The sequence below is a fragment of the Canis lupus genome, chromosome X (assembly GCF_048164855.1).
Source record: "Canis lupus baileyi chromosome X, mCanLup2.hap1, whole genome shotgun sequence".
Taxonomy (NCBI): Eukaryota; Metazoa; Chordata; class Mammalia; order Carnivora; family Canidae; genus Canis; species Canis lupus.
Genome location: NC_132876.1, coordinates 2,922,197 through 2,943,689, shown reverse-complemented (window position 1 = coordinate 2,943,689; position 21,493 = coordinate 2,922,197). Strand labels below are relative to the sequence as shown.

At 51.6% G+C, this 21,493-nt stretch overlaps 1 protein-coding gene across 1 annotated transcript; it reads right to left on the bottom strand.

Moving 5' to 3' along the window:
- Positions 1–5,329: 5,329 nt before the first annotated feature.
- On the bottom strand, positions 5,330–8,826 carry PNMA6A (PNMA family member 6A). The gene is made up of 2 exons (XM_072815421.1): positions 8,567–8,826; positions 5,330–8,300 (listed from the first exon to the last, which is right to left on the bottom strand). The coding sequence occupies exon 2, from the start codon at positions 8,154–8,156 to the stop codon at positions 6,747–6,749; it is 1,410 nt and encodes a 469-aa protein (XP_072671522.1). The 5' UTR covers positions 8,157–8,300; positions 8,567–8,826; the 3' UTR covers positions 5,330–6,746.
- Positions 8,827–21,493: the final 12,667 nt, after the last annotated feature.

The window sequence follows — 21,493 nt, the reverse complement described above, 5'->3', positions numbered from 1 at the left end:
CATTTGGGGAATACAAAAAATAGTGAATGGGAATAAAGGGGAAAGGAGAAAAAATTAGTGTGAAATATCAGAAAGGGAGACAGAACATGAGAGACTTCTATCTCTGGGAAACGAACTAGGGGTGGTAGAAAGGGAGGTGGGTGGGGGGTGGGGGTGACTGGGTGGCAGGCACTGAGGGGGGCACCTGATGGGATGAGCACTGGGTGTTATTTTATATGTTGGCGAATGAACACCAATAAAAAATAAATTTAAAAAAAGAACTGCTTTTACTGTGTCCAGTAGATTTTGATAAAACAAAAAAGACTTTGGACCAAAGTCCAAAGTTTGGACCAAAAAAGACTTTGGTACTTTCATTTTCACTTGTGTCTCGGTATTTTTTAAATTTCTTTTTGATTGTTTTGTTGACTCATTGGTTGTTTAGCATCATGTTGTTTAGTATCCAAGTGTTTGCATTTTTTTTCCAGTTTTGTCTTGTGATTTATTTCTGGTTTCATATTGTTGTGATAAGAAAAGTTGCATAGTATGATTTCAATCTTCCTAAATTTGTTGGTGACAGTTTTGTGACCTAATATGTGATCTATTCTGAAACATAGTCCCTGTGCACTTGAAAGAAAGTGTGTTCTATTGTTTTGGGATGAAATGTTCTTTACATATGTGTTATGTCCATCTGTTTCAGTGTGTTATTCAAATATATTGTTTCCTTATAGATTTTCCGCCTTGATGACCTATGTATTGATTAAAATTGAGTGTTAATGTCTTCTACTATTATTGTATTACCATCAATTTATCTCTTTATATCTGTTAATATTTGCTTTATGTATTTAGGTCCTCCAGTGTTGGATGCGTTGATAATTACAATTGTTCCATCCCCTTGTTAGATTTATCCCTTTATCATTGGGTAGCGTCCTTCTTTGTCTTGTTATAGTATGTTTTAAAGTTGATTTTCTTTGATATAAGTATTGCTACCCTGGCTTTTTTTTTTTCAGTTTCATTTACATGGTGAATGTTTTTCCATCCTTTCGCTTTCATTCTGTATATGTCTGTAGGTCTAAGGTGATCCTCTTGTAGGCAGCATATGGATAGGTCATGTTTTTTTCTTTTATCCATTCAATCATTTTGTGTCTTCTGATTGGAGCGTTTAGGCCATTTACATTTACAGTAATTACTGACAGGTATATACTTATCACCATTTTGTTATTTGTTTTCTGGTTATTTATATAGTTATTCCTTTCTTCGTCTTTTGCTCTTTTTCTTTGTGATTGATGAGTTTCTATAGTGCTATGTTTGGCTTTCTTTCTCTTTATTTTATTGTGTATCTATCATAGGTTTTGGGTTTGTGGTTACCATAAGGTTCATATATAATATCCTATGTAGCAGTCTGTATTAGCTTCATGGTCATTCAAGTTCAAATACATTTTCTAAGAAAGAAAAAACCTTTATTTTTATTTTTCCTTTCTCTTTTTCCATCTTTTACTCCCTCCTCCATGCTTTACATATATATTTTCATATTTTACATCTTTTTTTTCATGATTTTCTTATGCCTAATTATGGCCATTTTTTCTGCACTTAAGTCCCTTTAACATTTCTCATAAGACTGGCTAGGTGGTGATAAACTCCTTTATTTTTCATTTGTATGGGAAACTTCTTATCTCTTTTTCAAATCTGAATGATAAACTTGCTAGGTAGAATATTCTTGATTGTAGACTTTTTCTTTTTAGCACTTTGAAATTATCAGGGCATTCTCTTCTGGCCTGCAAAGTTTCTTCTGATACCTTATAGGTTTTCCGTTATAGGTAACTTTTTGTTTTTCTCTTACTGATTTTAGATTCTCTTTTTATCCTTAACCTTTGGCATTTTAAATATTATGTGCGATGATGTGGACCTCCCTTGGGTTCATCTTGTTTGAATTGGAGTTGGATGTCTATTGCCTTCTCCAGTTTAAGGAAGTTTTCAGGGAGGTGGGGCAAGATTGCGGAAGAGTAGGATCCAAGTCACCTGTCCCCACCAACTTACCTAGATAACTTTCAAATCATCCTGAAAACCTAAAAATTCGGCCTGAGATTTAAAGAGAGAACAGCTGGAATGCTACAGTGAGAGGAGTTCGGACATCTATCAAGGTAGGAAGATGGGAAAAAAAACATCCAAGGGGGAGGGGCCCCTGCGAGGATCCGGGTTAAGGCCGGGTGGCGAGAGCCTCCAGGACAAGAAAGCCCAGTCCCAGAAAAGCAGTAACTTTACCAATCTTCCCCAATGGAAAGGCTCTCACAGGTTGCTCAGGCAGGATCCCAGGAGGGGCCGTGGAGCCCCCAGATTCCCGGGGTCGCTAACAGAGGAAGTACGCCCCTGGGGAGAGTGTGTCACATACCTCAGCGGAGCTCCCTAAAGGGCTGGAGCGCATGCCCGGCAGGGCCCCAGGAGCAACTCAGGTGGCGGCTCAGGCAGTGGCTCTGCAGAGTGGGCTGCGCAGCCCCAGGAGCAGCTGAGGCGGTGGCCCTGTGCGAAGGAGGCTGCGAGGTCCTGGGAGCATGATTCCAGTGGCGCAGGCCCCGGAGCCCACGGCGCTGGGGGACACAGTCCAGGATCTGGCACTCCTCTTGGGACAGGTAGAGGCTGGGAGGACACAAGACAGCGAGGACACTCCTGCCGCTAGGCGGCGCAGAGCTGTGCAGATCAGTTCCCCCCAACCCCGGAGCATCCAGGCCATCCAGGCCAGTGTGGAATGGGAGACTGTGGAAGTTACTGCTGGAGCTGACTCCAGGGCTGGGGAGCTGGCCGCTGCCAGTGTTGTTGTTCCTCTTGGTGTCACCTTGTGCCTGGGACTAAGCGGGGTCGCCAGAGTGCAGGGGCCTCACGGAGTAAACAGCTCCTACTGAGCTGTGCACCTAGCAGGGGGTGGGGCAGCACCCCCAGGTGCAGACACCTAAGAATCAGCACAGCAGTCCCCACCCCAGAAGACCAGCTGGAAGGACAGAGGAAGAGCAACTTCTTAATCAAGCAGCACTGGAAAGCTCCAGGGGAAGTCGAGGGAGTTACAGTGAATAGAATCAGAGGATACCCCTCCTTGGTTTTTTTTTTTGGGGGGGGTGTTTATTTGTTACCCGCTTTTTTTCTTCTCTCTTTCCTTCCTTTTTTCAGTACAACTTGTTTTTAGCCACTCTGCACTGACTGAGCAAAATGACTAGAAGGAAGAAATCAGCACAAAAGAAAGAGTGAGAAACACTACTCTCTCCCACAGAGTTACAGAATTCGGATTACAATTCGATGTCAGAAAGCCAATTAGGAAGCACAATTATAAAGCTACTGGTGGCTGTGGAAAAAAGCATAAAGGACTCAAGAGACTTCCTGATTGCAAAATTTAGATCTAATCAGGCCGAAATTAAAAATCAGTTAAATGAGATGCAATCCAAACTGGAGGTCCTAACGAGGGTTAATGGGGTAGAAGAATGAGTGAGTGACATAGAAGACAAATTGATGGCAAGGAAGGAAACTGAGGAAAAAAGAGAAAAACAATGAAAAGATCACAAGGAAAGGTTAAGGGAAATAAATGACAGCCTCAGAAGGAAAAAAAAAACATATGTTTAATTGGGGTTCCAGAGGGCACCGAAAGGGACAGAGGACCAGAAAGTGTTTTTGAACAAATTATAGCTGAGAACTTCCGACTTGGGGAGGGAAACAGGCATTCAGATCCAGGAGATAGATCCCCGCTAAAATCAATAAAAACCGTTCGACACCCCGACATTTCATAGTGAAACTTGCAAATTCCAAAGATAAAGAGAAGATCCTTAAAGCAGCAAGAGACAAGAAATCCCTAACCTTTATGGGAAGAAGGATTAGGTTAACAGCAGACCTCTCCACAGAGACCTGACAGGCCAGAAAGGGCTGGCAGGATATATTCAGGGTCCTAAATGAGAAGAACATGCAGCCAAGAATACTCTATCCAGCAAGACTCTCATTCAGAATAGAAGGAGAGAAAAAGAGCTTCCAAGATAGGCAGAAACTGGAAGAATATGTGACCACCAAACCAGCTCTGCAAGAAATATTAAGGGGGACTCTGTAAAAGAAAGAGGAAGTCCAAGGAAACAATCCACAAAAACAGGGACTGAATAGGTAGTATGATGACACTAAATTCATATCTTTCAATAGTAACTCTGAACGTGAATGGGCTTCCAGATCCCATCAAAAGGCACAGGGTTTCAGATTGGATAAAAAAGCAAGACCCATCTATTTGCTGTCTAGAAGAGACTCATTTTAGAGGTAAGGACACTTACAGCCTGAAAATAAAAGTTTGGAGAACCATTTCCCATTTATTTTATTATTTTATTTTATTTTATTTTATTTTATTTTATTTTATTTATTTTTTAATAATAAATTTATTTTTTATTGGTGTTCAATTTACCATTTCCCATTTAAATGGGAAAAAATAGAAAAAAATAGAATTGTAAGAAATAAATTTTTGTTTATAAGCAAAAAAAAAAAAGGATGGAATGTTCTGTATATATCTGTGAAATCCATTTGTTCCAGTGTGTCATTCAAGGCCCTTATTTATTTGGCAATGTTCCGCCTACAAGATCTGTCCTTTTCTGAGAGTGCAGTGTTGAAATCTCCTACTATTAACGTATTATTATCTATGTGTCTCATTACTTTGGTTATCAATTGGTTGATATAATTGGCTGCTCCCACATTAGAGGCATAAAAATTGATAGCTAGGTCTTCTTGAATGACTGCGTTTGTCTCCCAAGGATTTCCTCCCACTACACATGGCGTGAGGTCTGTGGAACCCAGCCTGCCCAATCTTTGGCTATCACACACCCCCAAGTCCAAAGAATCCTTCAGAGGCTACATGGAGCCTGGCTTCTTGTTGGCTTCCAGGTGTAGGCTGATTGTAAATGGATGAGCGATCTCTTCACCACACACACCAGCATGCAGCTCCTGATGATAGGTCTATCCAACAACATACCCAGGCAATTCGGAGACTGGCTTGTCTATGGGATTTGCACTTGAACTTTCAGACCCAGTGGATGTCCTAAGGCATACAGCGTTTCCACAAATCCTGGATCCTCAGGATACCTGCTGTCCCCTCCTCACTATACGGTCTAACCTCTTTATTCCTAGGGGCTGCCTGAGGTTTCTAGTGGCCCCAACCAGCCACACTTCTAGTAAGCTCCTCTCACCAGTTTCCATCCGCCCAAGTGATTACACAACTTCTCTTGGATACACCCCTGAAATACTCCAGTACCACACTAATGCTGCCACTCACAACCCCATCCCCTCCTGCAGCTCCAGTAGAAAGTTGTTCCTTCCAGAGCCCAGAGCAGAGGCAAGACATGGCTGAAACATTCAATGAAATTTATTGAAGAGAAAATATACTGCAACCATTGAAGACAGGGAATGACAACAGAGAGGGGAACGAACGTCTGACGGTCAGTAGAGCCCATAGGTCACAGCCTCCCTCCTCTCAGGGTCCCAAACGGGGCGCCTCTGCATCCCCCACCACCGTGGCCCTCCTGCCATAGTCTCCCTTCCCGAGGGCCACGATCAACCTCTGGCCAGGACGACGGACACTGGCCATGTCCCCTCACGCCAGGACACCCCCCCTCTGGCAGACATGCTGGGGCCTGGTCCTGCCCTATGGCCGGCACGGGACAGTCCCAGGATGCTGAAAAGGCAACAGGGGACCCTTGGCCAAGCCAAGGAAACTGAGTCACAAGTGACAACAGGCGGCACATCAGAGCACAGTTCCTGTGGAGACAGCCGCAGGCCACCTCCGTCCTTTGGGCCAGTTCTTCCTTCCGGAGGTCACGCGGGGTGAGCACCGGCCGTGCCCTCCTCCATCCTTCCCGCCGTCTCCTGGAACTGGGCTCAGGGTCTCCGGGGTGGGGTGAGGGCAGCTGCTCAGATAAGAACACACACACACACACACACACACACACACACACACACACGTCTCCACAAGAACAAGCAGCATTCGGCCTAAATCTACACCGAGAAAGCGGAGGTTGAGCTCACAACAGTGGAGGAGAGCGAGCAGAGCCTTGGTGGACACTGAAGCTCATGACACCTGTGCTGACAGGTGGGTGCCCCGGGAGGCCAAGACGCCCATGGCAGGTTCCTGCACACCTCAAGGCTCTGCATGGGAATGATGGCTAGTGTGTGTGTGTGGTGTGTGTTTGGGGGGGGAGGGTGTGGGGAGGAGGGATAGCTTGACGCGTGGGTCACTAAGGAGCTTACAGAGACACAGGTGGGCTTCCCAGAACATGGAGCAACGTGCCCCGGGGGTCAGTGGGCAAGGGTCCCCGTTTTGGGAGGCCCAAGAGGCTGGCACCCTTGAGATGGTCCCTAACATCTTCCAGTCCAGCGTGGGTGGCAGATGGCTTCAGGTGCCCCTCACCTAGGCTGGGGCTGGCCACTGAGGGGTGCTTCCCAGGCTGGCTGCCTGAGTTGGCAGGGATTGGGTGTGCCTGATTGGACTGGGGCTGGGTGTGGTGCTGCCATGGGAGGGTGGGGGGCAGGTCTCCCCGCCCCATTTGGTGTCAAGCATGGTCATCTTGGTCACTTGGAAGGGCTGATGGTAGTGTTCAGGTCCCCTTTGGGGTGGTGGAGTGCCCGGGGGGCTTGGCTTGGGCCGGGTGGGCCCTTCCCTCGGCCCTGCTCCTCATGTGGGGTGAGGCTGCGCCCTGGCATGGCCTCCCCCTGCCTCCAGAACTCGGCTGCCTGAGAGGAGAGGGGGGCCCTTGGGCCTTCCGAGCCTATTTGCCTGAGGAGGACTTGGGGAGGCCCAGCCCCCCAGCCCCATCCTCGTTTCCTGACTCGTCTGGGATGGGCTTGAGCCCCTCCTCGAGGGGCTCCCCAGCCTCCCTGTCTCCTGACCGGGTGAGGCCCTCTGGCTCATAGCCAGGACCTCCTGGGCCCGCCCTGGAAGCAGCGCCCATCTGGGCAGGGGTGGGGCCCCCAGGGGCCTCTGAGGGTCGTGCCTGACCTAGGCCTGCAGGGACAGCATCACGGTCATCACTGTCGTCCTCCTCCTCCCGCTCCCGTTCCCGCTCCTGCTGCTCCTGCTCCTTCTCGTCCACTTTATCATCCTCTGCCTTAGCGTCGGCTCTGGCATCAGCCTGGGCATTGGTCTGGGCGCCAGCCCCTTCCTCCGCCTGGGCTCTCTCACTCCTGGCTAGACTGGCCTCCCATGCCTCAGACTCCCGAACAAGCCCCAGCATCTCTAGGAAACTTGGAGACCTCCCAACCATTCTCAGCTTCCTCAGAGCTTCATCCAGTGGCTCGGCGAGGTTGGCCCTGGTGAGCACCTGCCTCAGGCGCACGTGGTCAGCTGAGGCTCTGGCCAGGGCCCCCTTCTCAATGGCTTTCTGCAGCAGGACTTCCAGCCTCAACACGAAAGCAGAGAGCCGCTCTCCTGAGTGCTGCTGAGCAGTTAAGCACTTCACCCGGAGTGTGGCCTGGGACTCATTGTCTCCAAACACCTGGATCAGGGCCGCCAGGCAGTCCTGCGCGGTCCTGGCAGGGTTCTCGGCCAGGAGTCCGTGCACGAGCTGCAGGGCCGTCCCTCGAAGGCCTTCCATCAGCCGCCTCCTCTTCTCCCTTTCCGAGACCCCCTGCCACACATGTAGCATGTCGGCAGTGTGGTGTAGCCAAGCCTCAAAGGACTCCTCCCCCAGAGCGGGCTGATCCCTCCCGGAAAACACGCCCAGGCGCTGGTACCGCATGGTCTCCACCCAGGGCTGGACTGCCTGACTGACCGATCGGAGCCAGCACACCCTGCGCAGTCCCAGCCCCAGGGCCCCAGCCACACTCTCCACCGTCTGCCCCTGTTGCTCCAGGAAGTGGAACACGCGACTGAGGAACTCGTCGCCTGAGCAACGGGGCACAAAAACCACGTTCCAGGGACCCCCAGTGCCCGGGATTTCCCTGGGGACCAACGCATAGTTGACTTCCCGGTCAAGCTCGACTAGGGCCGCGGTGGCATTATCCTCCTCCCGGAACACTTTGCCGAGCACAGTAAAGTGGCCCATGGGCCAGAGGGCGGCCTCCAGGGACTCTTGGAGTTCGGCTTCATCGCAGTCCTCTGGGATGCCCAGAATGAGCAGACCCCTTCGAGCGCTGACGCCCATCCACCTGCACCAGTCCTGCAGCATCGTCACCGCCATCGCGCGCAATTTCCGCCTGCGCGGGGCTAATACTAGGGGCAGGAAACGGTTCCGTAGCAGACCAGGATGGTACTGGGCGGGTGGGGGAGAATGAATTGGGGCGGGAGCCTAGGACTCAGAGAGAACTGCCCAGGTCTCCACAGCCTGTGAATACGAACCGGGCGAGAGCGAGGTTAAGGCTGACACCCCACCTCCCACCCCGAGGTGACCCTCCTCCCCCGGGCGGCGCCTCTGCAGCCCAGGCTCGAGCCCCGCCCCGCCCCGCCCCGCCTTCCACCGGCCCGCAGGGGCCACGGCCCCCTCCCCAGCCCGTCCCCCTGCCCCCGCGGGCTGCCGCAGTCCCGCTGGGGCGGGCGGAGGGCGGCGGGGTTTCCCGGGGGCCAAGCCCGCACCCTCCCCGGGTCTGGTACCTTCCTCGGGTGGGGGTCCTCCCTGGTGGAGGTCCCCGCGGGAGGCGCGCAGGGGCTGCGCGGAGCGGCGGCCGGGTCGTGCGCGCCTCTTGCCCGGGGCGCTCTCTCACTCCCTCTTTTCCTTCCTCTGCCCGTCCCTCTCTCTGCGCGGCACGTGGGCCGGCGCGCCGGCGCCTGCTCGCCACCACTCTCTGCAGTGCGGACTCGGGGCGGGGGCGCAGTGGCGGCAGAGCGCGGACCCTCCGCGTCGCCCCGGAGATCGCCCGGCCATTGGCGCGCGCGGGTCACGCGGCCGGGCTGTGGCCACCGCCGCGGGCACCCCGGGACCGCGCGTGACGTCACCCGCTCCTTCCCCCGCCCCCGAGGGGCCGCTGGCACAGGTGGGGACCCTGGGGGTCCGCGACTCGGCGTCCCGTCCTAGACCCAAAGCCCGTCCACCGCCGCCGGCCCCTCGCGGGACGTGACCTCAGGGCATCAGCCTGGCGAGGGGTCCGCATCCCCGGGTGCCCACGGGAGAGCGGCTGGACAGGCCTGAGACGCGCCTGCCCGCGTTGCGCTCTGGCATGGGTGGGGAACAGGGTGTGTGCGTGTGGCGGGTGCGTTATGGGGGCTTCTTCGCTTGTTTTCCTCCTCCCCCACCTCCAGAACTGGTCCTGTCCCAGCTAGGCGAGAAGCACCTCGTCCAGGTGCGGTCACGTGCGGTAAATGCCACATGCGCACAGGCTCATTCACACACTCCACCCCAATGGAGGGTCGGCAGTCCCCAAGCTTGCGCAGGGGCCGAGGCCGCTGTGGGTGCACGAAGGGCCAAGGCGCATCGCTACCCCAGCGCCAGTGGCCAGCCCCAAGGAGGGTGCCTCAGACTCCCCTGTTTTGCTCACTCCAAGTCCCGATCCCAAGAACGAGCTTCTGCTACTTGTGGGTCAACCCCTTGGGCCTGTATCTTACTTACCATGCGCCCTTGGGCAAGTCCTTACCCCTTCTCTGGGCCTCAGCGGAGCGATAGGTTTGGGGACTCTACCTGAAGGTGCGTCCAGGAGAGCCAATGGGCTGGGAGTGGAGCACTGGGTGTGGCCCCTGCCCCCTGTGCCCTCACCAGCCTAATGGACTGTGAGACATTTGCTGCCTTGGCCTCTGAGGACAGCATGGCTGTCGTGCCTCCCCAGAGACCGCCAACTGTCTGTCCCCGACTCAGCCTTCTTCCACAGATCCTTCCCCTTTCCTTTGCTCCCTACGCTAGTCACGGCACTAGGCCAGCGCTGCCACCACGTGAAACGGGGCTCCAGTCCCTCTGGGTCTCTGGCCACCCTGCACCTGTCCTGTCACGGGAGTCTGGTGCCATGTGGACGGCCTCCCTGCCACTCAGATGGCAGACAGGTTCCCTCCAGGTCACACCTTCCACGGCTGTTCCCTGTCTGCCCCCCGTTCTCTTTCCTTGCCTGGCATCTGGCCAGACATCCTCTTCTGTGACCTGCTTTGCACTCTCAAGCTCTCCTGGTCACGGTTTCCCTGAGCATCCAGCTCACTCACGCTCCTTGTGGAATCTCAGCCCTGGCTTATTTGCCTGAGACCCTAGGGGAGGGCACTCACACTGTTCCCAGTCTTCAGGCATTACAGACACTACTGCCACCAGCGCCCTGCGATGCTGAGCTGCTGTTGGCACGACGGGCTCTGGCACATACACCAAGGGTTGGTTTTGCTGGGAATCGGGCACTTGGGTGCCCATCACCGCCATGGCCGGGCGTCGCTAATCTGTTATCTCCCTTGAGTGACTGAACCTGTGTTCACTCCCACCAGCAGCATGGGCATGCTCCTGTGTGCCCCACAGCCTGAGCAGCCTTTGGTCCCTTCCGGCCTCGGCCACTTGCCCACCCCCACGGGGAGAAGCACTACCTCACTACTGTGTGCCTTGTGTTTCCCTGCCCTGGTCGGCGGTGAGCTTGGGCATCCCTGCACAAGTGTGTCAGCCATTCCCAGGTCCTCTTCTGGGAACCTCCTTTACTCATTTCCTCCCCGGTGCTGGGAAGCCTCACTGGCCTGTTTCTACGAGAGAGTTCCTGGCATTGAGGTCGAAGGCACTCTCATGTTTTCTACACTCACCCATGGCCCAGAAGCAGGTCACGCTGGAATTGGTCTCATAGTTGGAGCTTGGCTGGCCTGTGTGGCCTTACTCCCCCAGCTTTCTTGTCTCCTGGGTGGTAAGTGCCGGGTGAATGGAGAAGTGCAGGGGTTCTGCCACAAACCAGCTTTCCCAGTCCGCCTCGCGTGTGGACTCCCTCCCTTTCTCCCCACTGAGGACCAAGACTGCCTCTCCTGATACAGGTGAACCGCTGCCCTTAACGCCCACCGTGACGATTTCTGCCCACCAAACCTTGCTGTTAGCCCCACCATGGCCGGTGCCCCACGTTGTCCTCTTTCTTGGTTCCCGCCATGATCTATCTGGGATCATTCCCCAGAGAGGGCGCTCCCACGGGGATGTATGTGGGTCCCATGTTGCCAACTGTCAATTCATTCCCTCGGTTTTCAGCCTCGCCTCTTCCTCCTCTCCTTCCTTCCATACCTGCTGACTCCAGGTCCAGGACTCTCTGGCTCTCCCTTGGGGTACCCATTCCCCTCCTCTGCCAGGGCTGGGCTGTGACGCCTCAACTACATTTCCTTTGTCACCTCTCAGCCCTCACTTTGCTCCACTGTCTCAGCGCAGCTGACCCTCTTTCCTCCTCAAAACCTTTTCCTTCCTCGGCTTCTGTGAGCCCCCACCTTTGGGCTAATCTCCTCCCTCTCTGCCTGCCCAACCTTGGAACTCCCTCCTCTTTCTCCTTTGCTTGAGTTCAGTGTGGTGGAGGTGGGCTCCCAGCCTCAGCCCCAGGACCCTTGGGGCCTCCAACACCATTCTCACCTGAGGCCCTCTCATCCGAGAGACCCTCTGCTTGCTGACGGCTCCAAATGTTTTGTGTCTGGGCGGGACCCCTCCCCTGAGCTCCGCACATGCTCACCAAACTGCCCACTTGGATGGTCCAGGGGAACTTCAGAATGAAGACGTCCAAATGTCCAGACAGGAGCACTTCATCCCCCTGGACACACCGGCCGCTTCCCTGGGCATCCCCCAAGGGCTCCGCCTTCCACCTGGTTGCTCCAGCAAAGACGCCAGGATTCTTTTCTCCCCTCTCCTTTGTTCTCCGCTCTCAATCCGACCCATTGTGGGATTTTGTCAACTCTAGTGGATGCCTGCTAACCCTCTCCACGTCTCCATGGTTCCTGGCCTCATCTCCTGTCTCCTGCTCTCCCAGCCTCCAGGTTGGCCTCTCTGTCTACCTTCCTCCCACCCACGTGGCAGCCAGGGCGAACTCTTTGCAACACCACCAGATTCTGCTCCTCCCCAGTGTCAAGTCCTCCCTGTGGCTCCTCATCTCCCTAGACTAAGGAAACTCCAAAGTCCCCTCCCTGGCCAACAGTCCCTCTCTGCTGCCCCCCACCACCACTCCCCCTCCCTGCCTGCCCCACACACGCCCTCCCCCCACCCCTCCACCCCCACCCAGGGAGCTGGCCTCCTCCTCTGCTCTTCTTTCCGTACCAGCAGCCCCCAGCACCTCTCACCAAACTCCTGCTTCATCGGCCTTCTCGGCTTGCCCCAGAGCACCACACCCGGCCCTTTCTCACCTGTGGCCTTTGCCTTCCCTCCTCCTCTGTGTGGGAAAACCCACCCCAAGACCTTCCCTTGGTAGTGGCCTCCTCCGCCTCCTCCTCCTCCTCTTCCTCATCCAAATCTTGGCAGAAACGTCCTCTCCTCCCTGAGGCCTCCTCTGCCCGTCCACCCACAGCAAAAAGTGGAATCTGGAATACTCTCCATCCATATTCACATCAGCGGCATTGTTTTTATGGGTCATCGTGTGACAGATAGCAGAGATTTGGGCCTCAGCTTTGGGGCATCAGGGCCTCCCTCCCCAGGTGGCAAGCCCCCCAGGAGAAGGGGCCTTGCCCATGTTTCTCGCCCCAGGGTGCCCAGCACCCGGAGCAGAGTCTGGCCCACTGGAGGCCCTTGGTGCCTTCTTTGGAGCAAGCACCCAAATCTGTCAGCCTGCCCCCGTCTGCCAGGGATCTGGGACCATTACCCCCCAAGGGCTGTGGAGAGCCCTGTTGGGTTTCAAGTAAGGGGATGGCAAGGATCAGCCCCGCTGTGGGGTGAACTGGGCAGCAGGGAGGTAGTAATCCTGGAGCAGAGGGTGGCTTCTGCAGTAGGCCAGACCAGATGGTGATGGCCTGGGCCTCCTCAGGCAGAGGATTTGAGAGAAAGGGGGGGGGGTGCTCCAGGCTTCAGGGAGGGAGAAGGCGCAGGGAGGGCTCAAGCTGGGTCCCAGGTTTCTCACTTCTGTGTGGGCCCAGAGAATGGGCAGGCCCTTGTCTGACATGGGGATCACGCCAGCACTTGTCTTTCCTCTCACCTTTTGTGAGAGGAGGTGTTGGCAAGTGGGGTGACAGGGGCAGGGATGAGTTTCTGTGGCCACGCTCACATCTGAGAGTCCTGTGTGACACCATGTTGAAACACACTCTGCCCTCTTCCTCCCACCCCCACCACCACCATCCAGGCCCTGTGGGTGGCTGGGCTCCCTGGTGGACCTAAAGGAATCAGGTGTTCAATTAGGTGTTCAATTCCTAAAGGAATGAAGTGTCCCGCCTGCTTGGTCCAGCTCACAGGGTCTTCTGGCTTTTGGCTCGGTCCCCCTGATTGCCAGTCCTGGGCACTGCACAGAGCCAGCCCCCAGCAGGTGCTAACCACGCGGAGAAATAAACACAGAAACACTTCACTGTGGGGTGTTGCAGAGATGCTTCAATCAGGGTTCACAGAAGGCCCGGGCCTCTGGGCGACTGGATGCTCCCTCCCATAACATACCTCCTCTGGTAGTAGCTGTTGGGAATGAAGACCAAGACCAATGAAGACCAAGCTTAGCTGAGCACATAGAACCCAGGCGTGGCAGCGGGGGTGTGGGGGGGGTGGGGATTCAATGTTTCTCTTCACCTGACTGCTCCCCATCTGGGTGACCTCAGATGTGTCCCTTAATCTTCACAGGTTGAGGGGGAGCGTAGTCTGCTCACAACCTGGGAAGGGGAAGGGCTTCTCTGCTTTACACCACAATCGCCAAGGGCTCAAGCCGTGCACAGCCCAACGGACCCCTCCTGTCTCGTCTGGGGAGAGCCTGGAGTTCCCTCCTACCACCTTACCAGGCAGTTCCCACCCACATTTCCTAAACTGTGGCTTCAGACCACGTCCCTGCCAGCCAAAGACTGCTCTGGCTGCTCGCCAGCCCGCTTCCTCCACCACCCCTTCTGCTCACACACTCGGCTCCTGCTGCTCCCAGCATCTGGGGGCTCCCTGCACTGCCCCAAACCTTCCACAGGCTCTTGGGTAGCTCCTGGGTAGTGGGCCCACTCCTCCCTTTCTAAACCTGCCTTTCTGACTGCTCCTACCTGGGAAACAGTACCTCCCCAGGTACTTGCTGACTGCTCCTACCTGGGAAACAGTACCTCCTCAGCTTCTTCCCAGCTGCCGCCAGCTCCCTCTGCATGTCTACCTGCCCACTGAAACCTCACAGGCGCAGGCGGCTCCTTTTGGGCTCACACAGCCCTTTGGAGCATCACCCCAACGTGGTGCTCATGCTTCCCCACTCAGGGTGCCGCTGGGCTGGGTAAGCGGCAGCATGTCTTCCACGGGTCCTTCACACACCTGGTTGCCTGCAGTACTCTCTGTAACACACGACAGTCCCTCTGGGGGAGCTGGGTGGCAACAGGCTCACTACAAATGTGGGTGGTACTTGGGATGTGGCCAGCCTCGAATGGTGGCCAGCCTGCCTCTGCCTTGGGTCAGGATGGGGATGGTTCTCACGTAGAGAATTGGTGACGAGAGTGTGAATTGTGAGGCCATCTTTAGACGTCTGTGTGCAATCATTTCAAACAACTCATCTACCTACCTTGTGACCCAGCCCTGGCACTCCTACTTCCTCGCCCAGGGGAATGGAACACAAAGAGACTCACTCAAGGATGTGAGCCTTTCATCATCTTTCCCATCAGCTTTCACAACAATAGCCCCATACTGGAGCCAACCCAGATGCCCATCAGCAGGAGAATGGACAAGGAGCTTGCAGTGAATCTCCTCTCTGTGGACCTCTGACCCTCACAACCACATGGGTGTGTCTCACGGACGATGTGCCATGTGAGAAAAGTTAGACACCAGAGTGTGACCCTGTATGATTCCATTGATACAGAGTGCAAGAGCAGGAATGCAAAAGGGAGGTAGGAGTGACTGGCAAGGAGGTCAGAGGTACTTTCTGGGAAGACACAAATGCTCTGTAGCTTGACAGGGGGGCTGGGTCAGTCACCGGGTAGATGCAGTTTTCAAAAAGCATTGAACTGTGTATGCAGTGAACAGAAGCAGCAGTAAAACGAACCATGTTCTTTAGGGCTCCGTTACGGAGCACCTGGTGCTATGGACTGAATTTTGCCTCCCAATGTTTGTATGACTGTATGTGTATGTACGTTTGTATGCCAAAGCCCTAAACCCCAGTGACGGTATTTGGAGATAAGGCCTATGAGGAGGCAGTTAATGTTAAATGAGATCTTAAGGCCCTGATCCGATAGGAGTAGTGTCCTCCTAAGAAGAGATGCCAGAACTCACTCTCTCTCTCTCTCTCTCTCTCTCTCTCCCTCTCTCTGTTTCTCTGTCTCTGTCTCTCTCTCTCTTACCGTCTCTCTTTCTCCCCTCCCTCCTACCCCAAACGCACAGAGAAGACATTTTGTGAGCACACAAAGAGATGGAAGCCACCCCCAGGTTCAGAAGAGAGCTCTCTGCAAAACCCACCGTGCTGGCACCCTGATCTCAGACTTCTAGCCTCCAGAACTCTAAGAAAATCAAAGTCTGTTGTTTAGCTGCCCAGTCTGTGGTATTTCCTTATGGTGGCCGGAGCTAAGGCATCTGGGTTCCCTTATGTTTGCCTCGGAGAGTCATAGTTCCTTGGAGAACCCCTATTTCCTCATCTGCCAATCAGAGTCATCTTCCTGTCCCAACGGGAGGCCGCGAGAATCCCCTGTGAGGCTGTACGTTGTAGTGTTTTGAAGATTCCACGTTCTTGTATTCTCCTGAGGTGATACGGTATTCCCTGCCATGATGGGTACAGTGCCTCTACCCAGGCCCCGTCTCCTGTAACGTACATGGTGGGAGGTCAGGGTCAGAGCCACAGTGAGGGAGGGGGTAATAGAAACTCAGGAGCCTTTAGTCATGAAGGTTCTGGGGATGACAATTTCCAGGCTGTGGAGTTGAGCTCCTGCAAGGCAGGGAGGGCTGGCCCAGTGTTCTCAGGCTTGATCCCCATCTTCCAGCCCAGCCTCCTCAGACCCTGGCGATGGCCATTGCAGTTTCCTAGGAACAAAGCCCCTGAAAGGGGGGCAAGTCTGTCTCTCCTGACGTGCCACCACCATGCCCGGAATAAGGCTGTGTCCTGCCCTATATAATGTTGGACCTAGGCCCCTCAGGGGCCCAGCCAGGCCCAGCCCAGTCCACCCCAGCCCAGTGGGCGTTCGGTGAGCTCTGAAGCCTTTGCCTACTTGTCTATGCTCCCCCCACCCCTTCCTGGGCTGCCCCTCTCCTAAATAACCTCCAGCCTTCTCCAAATGCAAGTGCTCCTTTAGCCTCCGGGGGCCACGTGTATGGGGCACTTCCTGTCCCTCCTGCTTGGGAAGGAAAGATATGTTTTATTGTTTCCCTCCCTCCCTTCTCCCCACAGGGAAGGAAAATCCATCCCTGTGACCCTGGGTGGGGGGTGCTCCCAGGGCCTCCCCCAGACAAAACGAAGACCTTCATGTATTCATCCAATAAGGAGTTATGCTGTACCCTCTGCGTTCCACTCATTATAGTACATGCTGAACCTACGCCTGTACGTCAGAGCAGAAGTACACCTGCCCTAACTCAGGGCATAGTCTAAGGGGTGACCACAGACCCTAAGGAAATCATCCCCCCAAGCAAACGTGGAAGGATAAACTCTGTCATATCCATCAAGGGGATCCACCCCACCCCTACCCCAGTGCCCTAGCATCCATTCAGGTGGCAGCAAAAGCTCTTTGAGTGCATCTCCTTCCACGGATGGATGGCACAGAGATGCAAAGGATCAAGCAACATTCCCTGAGTGTTTCTTCCAAGCCAAGCGTGGCTCTAGAGTTCAGGGATCTGGGCAGTGAGTACAATGAGAAGAGTCCAAAGACAATAAAGGGTGTAGCTCTTGGCCTCTTTATTCTTCTTCTCCTATCCCCCCCCCCACCACCACCACCACACACACATACTTCTGTGGAGCCTGGCAAAGGCCATCCTCTTGAAAACTATGACTCATGGCTATTGGAGCCAGGTGCCTGAAAAAGAAAGTTTTGGTGTCAAGAGAAAACTTTTAGTGTCAAGACTCATCAAGTGTGGAGAACTCAGCATAGGCAGTGCCCCCATAAACTGTAGTGCAGGGAGGCCAAGGGGCTGTTCTCTCATTCAAAAGGAACTGAGATTTTGACCTGTGGGTGGGTTGGGAATGCATGTGGAGGGACTGTAATTTTGTTTGTTCGTTTGTTTTAAATCACTCCTGAGGCTTTGTGGATCTCCTCCAAGTATCATACTTGCCGATACATATAAAATGGCACATATGGCTAGTGCTATGAAGGAAAGGTACACGGCGCTAATGAGAACTCTCAAGGGGGATATGAATCAGTCTGGAAAGTCAAGGAAGTCTTCCCTATGAAAATGGCAGGGGTGCTGAGACCTGAAGGACATGTAGGGGATACCTAGGGGAAGGAAGAAGGCGAGAGCAGTGCAGGCCATGGTTACAGCAATGTTCAAATGTCCAGTGGTGGGAACAGTATTACCTAAGAGGGGCTGAAATATGACAGGTCAACCAAGGGTGAAAGGCTGATGTGAGATCATGATTGGCAGACATGTATCAGAACTCTCAGGCTGTATAAACCAGAGTAAAGAATTTTAGCCCCGGGAAGGAGGCAAGATGGCGGAAGAGTAGAGGTCCTCATTTCATCTGGTCCCCCAAATTTAGCTATATAACTTTCAAACCACCCTGAACACCTATGAATTCCACCTGAGATGTAAAGGAAGGACAGCTGGAACGCTACAAGTAGAAAAGTGACCACTTCTCGCAAGGTGTTCTGCACTGGACAAAACAACCAGGAGGAAGAATTCACCACAAAGGAAAGAACCGGTGGTGATACTCTGTGCCACAGATCTAATGGATACGGGTTTAAGTAAAATATCGGAGACAGAATTCAGGAACAGAACTAAAAAATCACTGGTGGCTGTTGAGAAAAAAAAAAGCATAAAAGACTCTAGAGTTCAAAAAGGGTGTTGCCTGTGTTCTCCTCTAGGATTTTGATGGAATCTTGTCTCACATTTAGATCTTTCATCCATTTTGAGTTTATCTTTGTGTCTGGTGCAAGAGAGTGGTCTAGTTTCTTTTTTTTTTTTTTTCTTGGACTATTTTATTTTATTATTTTTTTAATTTATTTTTTATTGGTGTTCAATTTACTAACATACAGAATAACCCCCAGTGCCGTCACCCATTCACTCCCACCCCCCGCCCTCCTCCCCTTCTACCACCCCTAGCTCGTTTCCCAGAGTTAGCAGTCTTTACGTTCTGTCTCCCTTTCTGATATTTCCCACACATTTCTTCTCCCTTCCCTTCTATTCCCTTTCACTATTATTTATATTCCCCAAATGAATGAGAACATATAATGTTTGTCCTTCTCCGACTGACTTACTTCACTCAGCATAATACCCTCCAGTTCCATCCACGTTGAAGCAAATGGTGGGTATTTGTCATTTCTAATGGCTGAGTAATATTCCATTGTATACATAAACCACATCTTCTTTATCCATTCATCTTTCGTTGGACACCGAGGCTCCTTCCACAGTTTGGCTATCGTGGTCATTGCTGCTATAAACATGGGGTGCAGGTGTCCCGGCGTTTCATTGCATTTGTATCTTTGGGGTAAATCCCCAACAGTGCAATTGCTGGGTCATAGGGCAGGTCTATTTTTAACTCTTTGAGGAACCCGCACACAGTTTTCCAGAGTGGCTGCACCAGTTCACATTCCCACCAACAGTATAAGAGGGTTCCCTTTTCTCCGCATCCTCTCCAACATTTGTTGCCTCCTGCCTTCTTAATTTGTCCCATTCTCACTGGTGTGAGGTGGTATCTCGTTGTGGTTTTGATTTGTATTTCCCTGATGGCAAGTGATGCAGAGCATTTTCTCATGTGCATGTTGGCCATGTCTATGTCTTCCTCTGTGAGATTTCTCTTCATGTCTTTTGCCCATTTCATGATTGGATTGTTTGTTTCTTTGCTGTTGAGTTTACTAAGTTCTTTATAGATATTAGAAACTAGCCCTTTATCTGATACGTCATTTTAAATATCTTCTCCCATTCTGTAGGTTGTCTTTTAGTTTTGTTGACTGTATCCTTTGCTGTGCAAAAGCTTCTTACCTGGATGACGTCCCAATAGTTCATTTTTGCTTTTGTTTCTTTTGCCTTCGTGGATGTATCTTGCAAGAAGTTACTGTGGCCGAGTTCAAAAAGGGTGTTGCCTGTGTTCTCCTCTAGGATTTTGATGGAATCTTGTCTCACATTTAGATGTTTCATCCATTTTGAGTTTATCTTTGTGTATGGTGAAAGAGAGTGGTCTAGTTTCATTCTTCTGCATGTGGATGTCCAATTTTCCCAGCACCATTTATTGAAGAGACTGTCTTTCTTCCAGTGGATAGTCTTTCCTCCTTTATCGAATATTAGTTGACCATAAAGTTGAGGGTCCACTTCTGGATTCTCTATTCTGTTCCATTGATCTCTGTGTCTGTTTTTGTGCCAGTACCACACTGTCTTGATGACCACAGCTTTGTAGTACAACCTGAAATCTGGCATTGTGATGCCCCCAGCTATGGTTTTCTTTTTTAAAATTCCCCTGGCTATTCGGGGTCTTTTCTGATTCCACACAAATATTACTCAGCCATTAGAAATGACAAATACCCACCGTTTGCTTCAACGTGGATGGAACTGGAGGGTACTATGCTGAGTGAAATAAGTCAGTCGGAGAAGGACAAACATTATATGGTCTCATTCATTTGGGGAATATAAATAATAGTGAAAGGGAATAGAAGAGAAGGGAGAAGAAATGGGTGGTAAATGTCAGAAAGGGAGACAGAACATGAAGACTCCTAACTCTGGGAAACGAACTAGGGGTAGTTAAGGGGAGGAGGGCGGGGGGTAGGGTGAATGGGTGACGGACACTGAGGGGGGCACTTGACGGGATGAGCACTGGGTGTTATTCTGTATGTTGGCAAATTGAACACCAATAAAAAATAAGTGTATTATTAAAAATATATAATAAAAAAAGACTCTAGAGAATGTCTTACCACAGAAGCGAGACCTAATCAGGCCAAAATTAAAAATGCTTTAATTGAGATGCAGTCTAAAGTGGATACTCTAACAGCTAGGGTAAATGAGGCAGAGGAGAGAGTGAGTGACATAGAAGGCAAGTTGATGGAAAGGAAGGAAGCTGAGGAAAAGAGAGAAAAACAACCAAGAGCTCATGGGGAAAGTCTCCGAGTATTAAGTGATAGTTCGAGAAAGAATAGCATCAGTCTTATTGGGATTTCAGATGATGTGGAGAGAGACAGACAGAGAGAGAGACAGAGTCAGAGAGACAGAGATACAGAGACAGAGAGACGGAGAGAGACAGAGGACCAGAAAGTATGTTTGAATGAATCATAGCTGAGAACTTCCCTAACCTGGGGAAGGAAACGGGTATTCATACCCAAGAGATAGAGAGGACCCCCCCACACACACACAAAATCAACAAAAACCGATCAACATCCCAACATATAATAGCGAATCTTGCAAATGTCAGAGATAAAGAGAAAATCCTACAGCAGCTGGAGACAAGAGATCCCTAACTTACATGGGGAGAAATATCAGATGAAGAGCAGACCCATCCACAGAGACCTGGCAGGCCAGAAAAGGCTGGCATGATATCTTCAGGGTACCTAGCAAGAAAAACATGCATCCAAGAATCCTTTATCCAGCAAGGTTGTCATTCAGAAGAGAAGGAGAGATAAAGAGCTTCCAGGATAGACAGAAACTGAAAGAATATGTGACCACCAAACCAGCTCTGCAAGCAATATTAAAGGGGACGCCGTAAGCGAAGAGGAAGCCCAAAGAAACAATCTGCAGAAACAAGGACTGTACAAGTAATACTATGGCACCGAATTCATGTCTTTCAATAGTCACTCTGAACGTGAACAGGCTAAATGATCCAGTCAAAAGACACAGGGTATCAGACTGGATAAAAAAGCAAGGCCTATCCACATGCTGTCTACAAAAGACTTGTTTCATACCTAAGGACACCTTTGGACTGAAAATGAGGGGATGGAGAACCATTTACCATGCAAATAGTCCTCAGAAGAAAGCTGGGGGTAGCAATCCTCATATCAGATAAATTAGCGTTTAAACCAAAGACTGTACTAAGAGATGAAGAGGGACACTATATCATACTTAAAGGGTCTATCCAACAAGAAGACCTAGCTATCAATATTTATGCCTCTAATGTGGGAGCAGCCAATTATATCAACCAATTGATAACCAAAGTAATGAGACACATAGATAATAATACATTAATAGTAGGAGATTTCAACACTGCACTCTCAGAAAAGGACAGATCTTGTAGGCGAAACATTGCCAAATAAATAAGAGCCTTGAATGACACACTGGACCAAATGGATTTCACAGATATATACCGAACATTCCATCCTTTTTTTTTCTTTTTTTGCTTATAAACAACAAAAATTTATTTCTTACAATTCTATTTTTTTAATAATAAATTTATTTTTTATTGGTGTTCAATTTGC

Excerpts from the sequence above, each read along its gene's own strand:
- PNMA6A (XM_072815421.1), bottom strand. The coding sequence starts at position 8,156 with ATGGCGGTGACGATGCTGCAGGACTGGTGCAGGTGGATGGGCGTCAGC.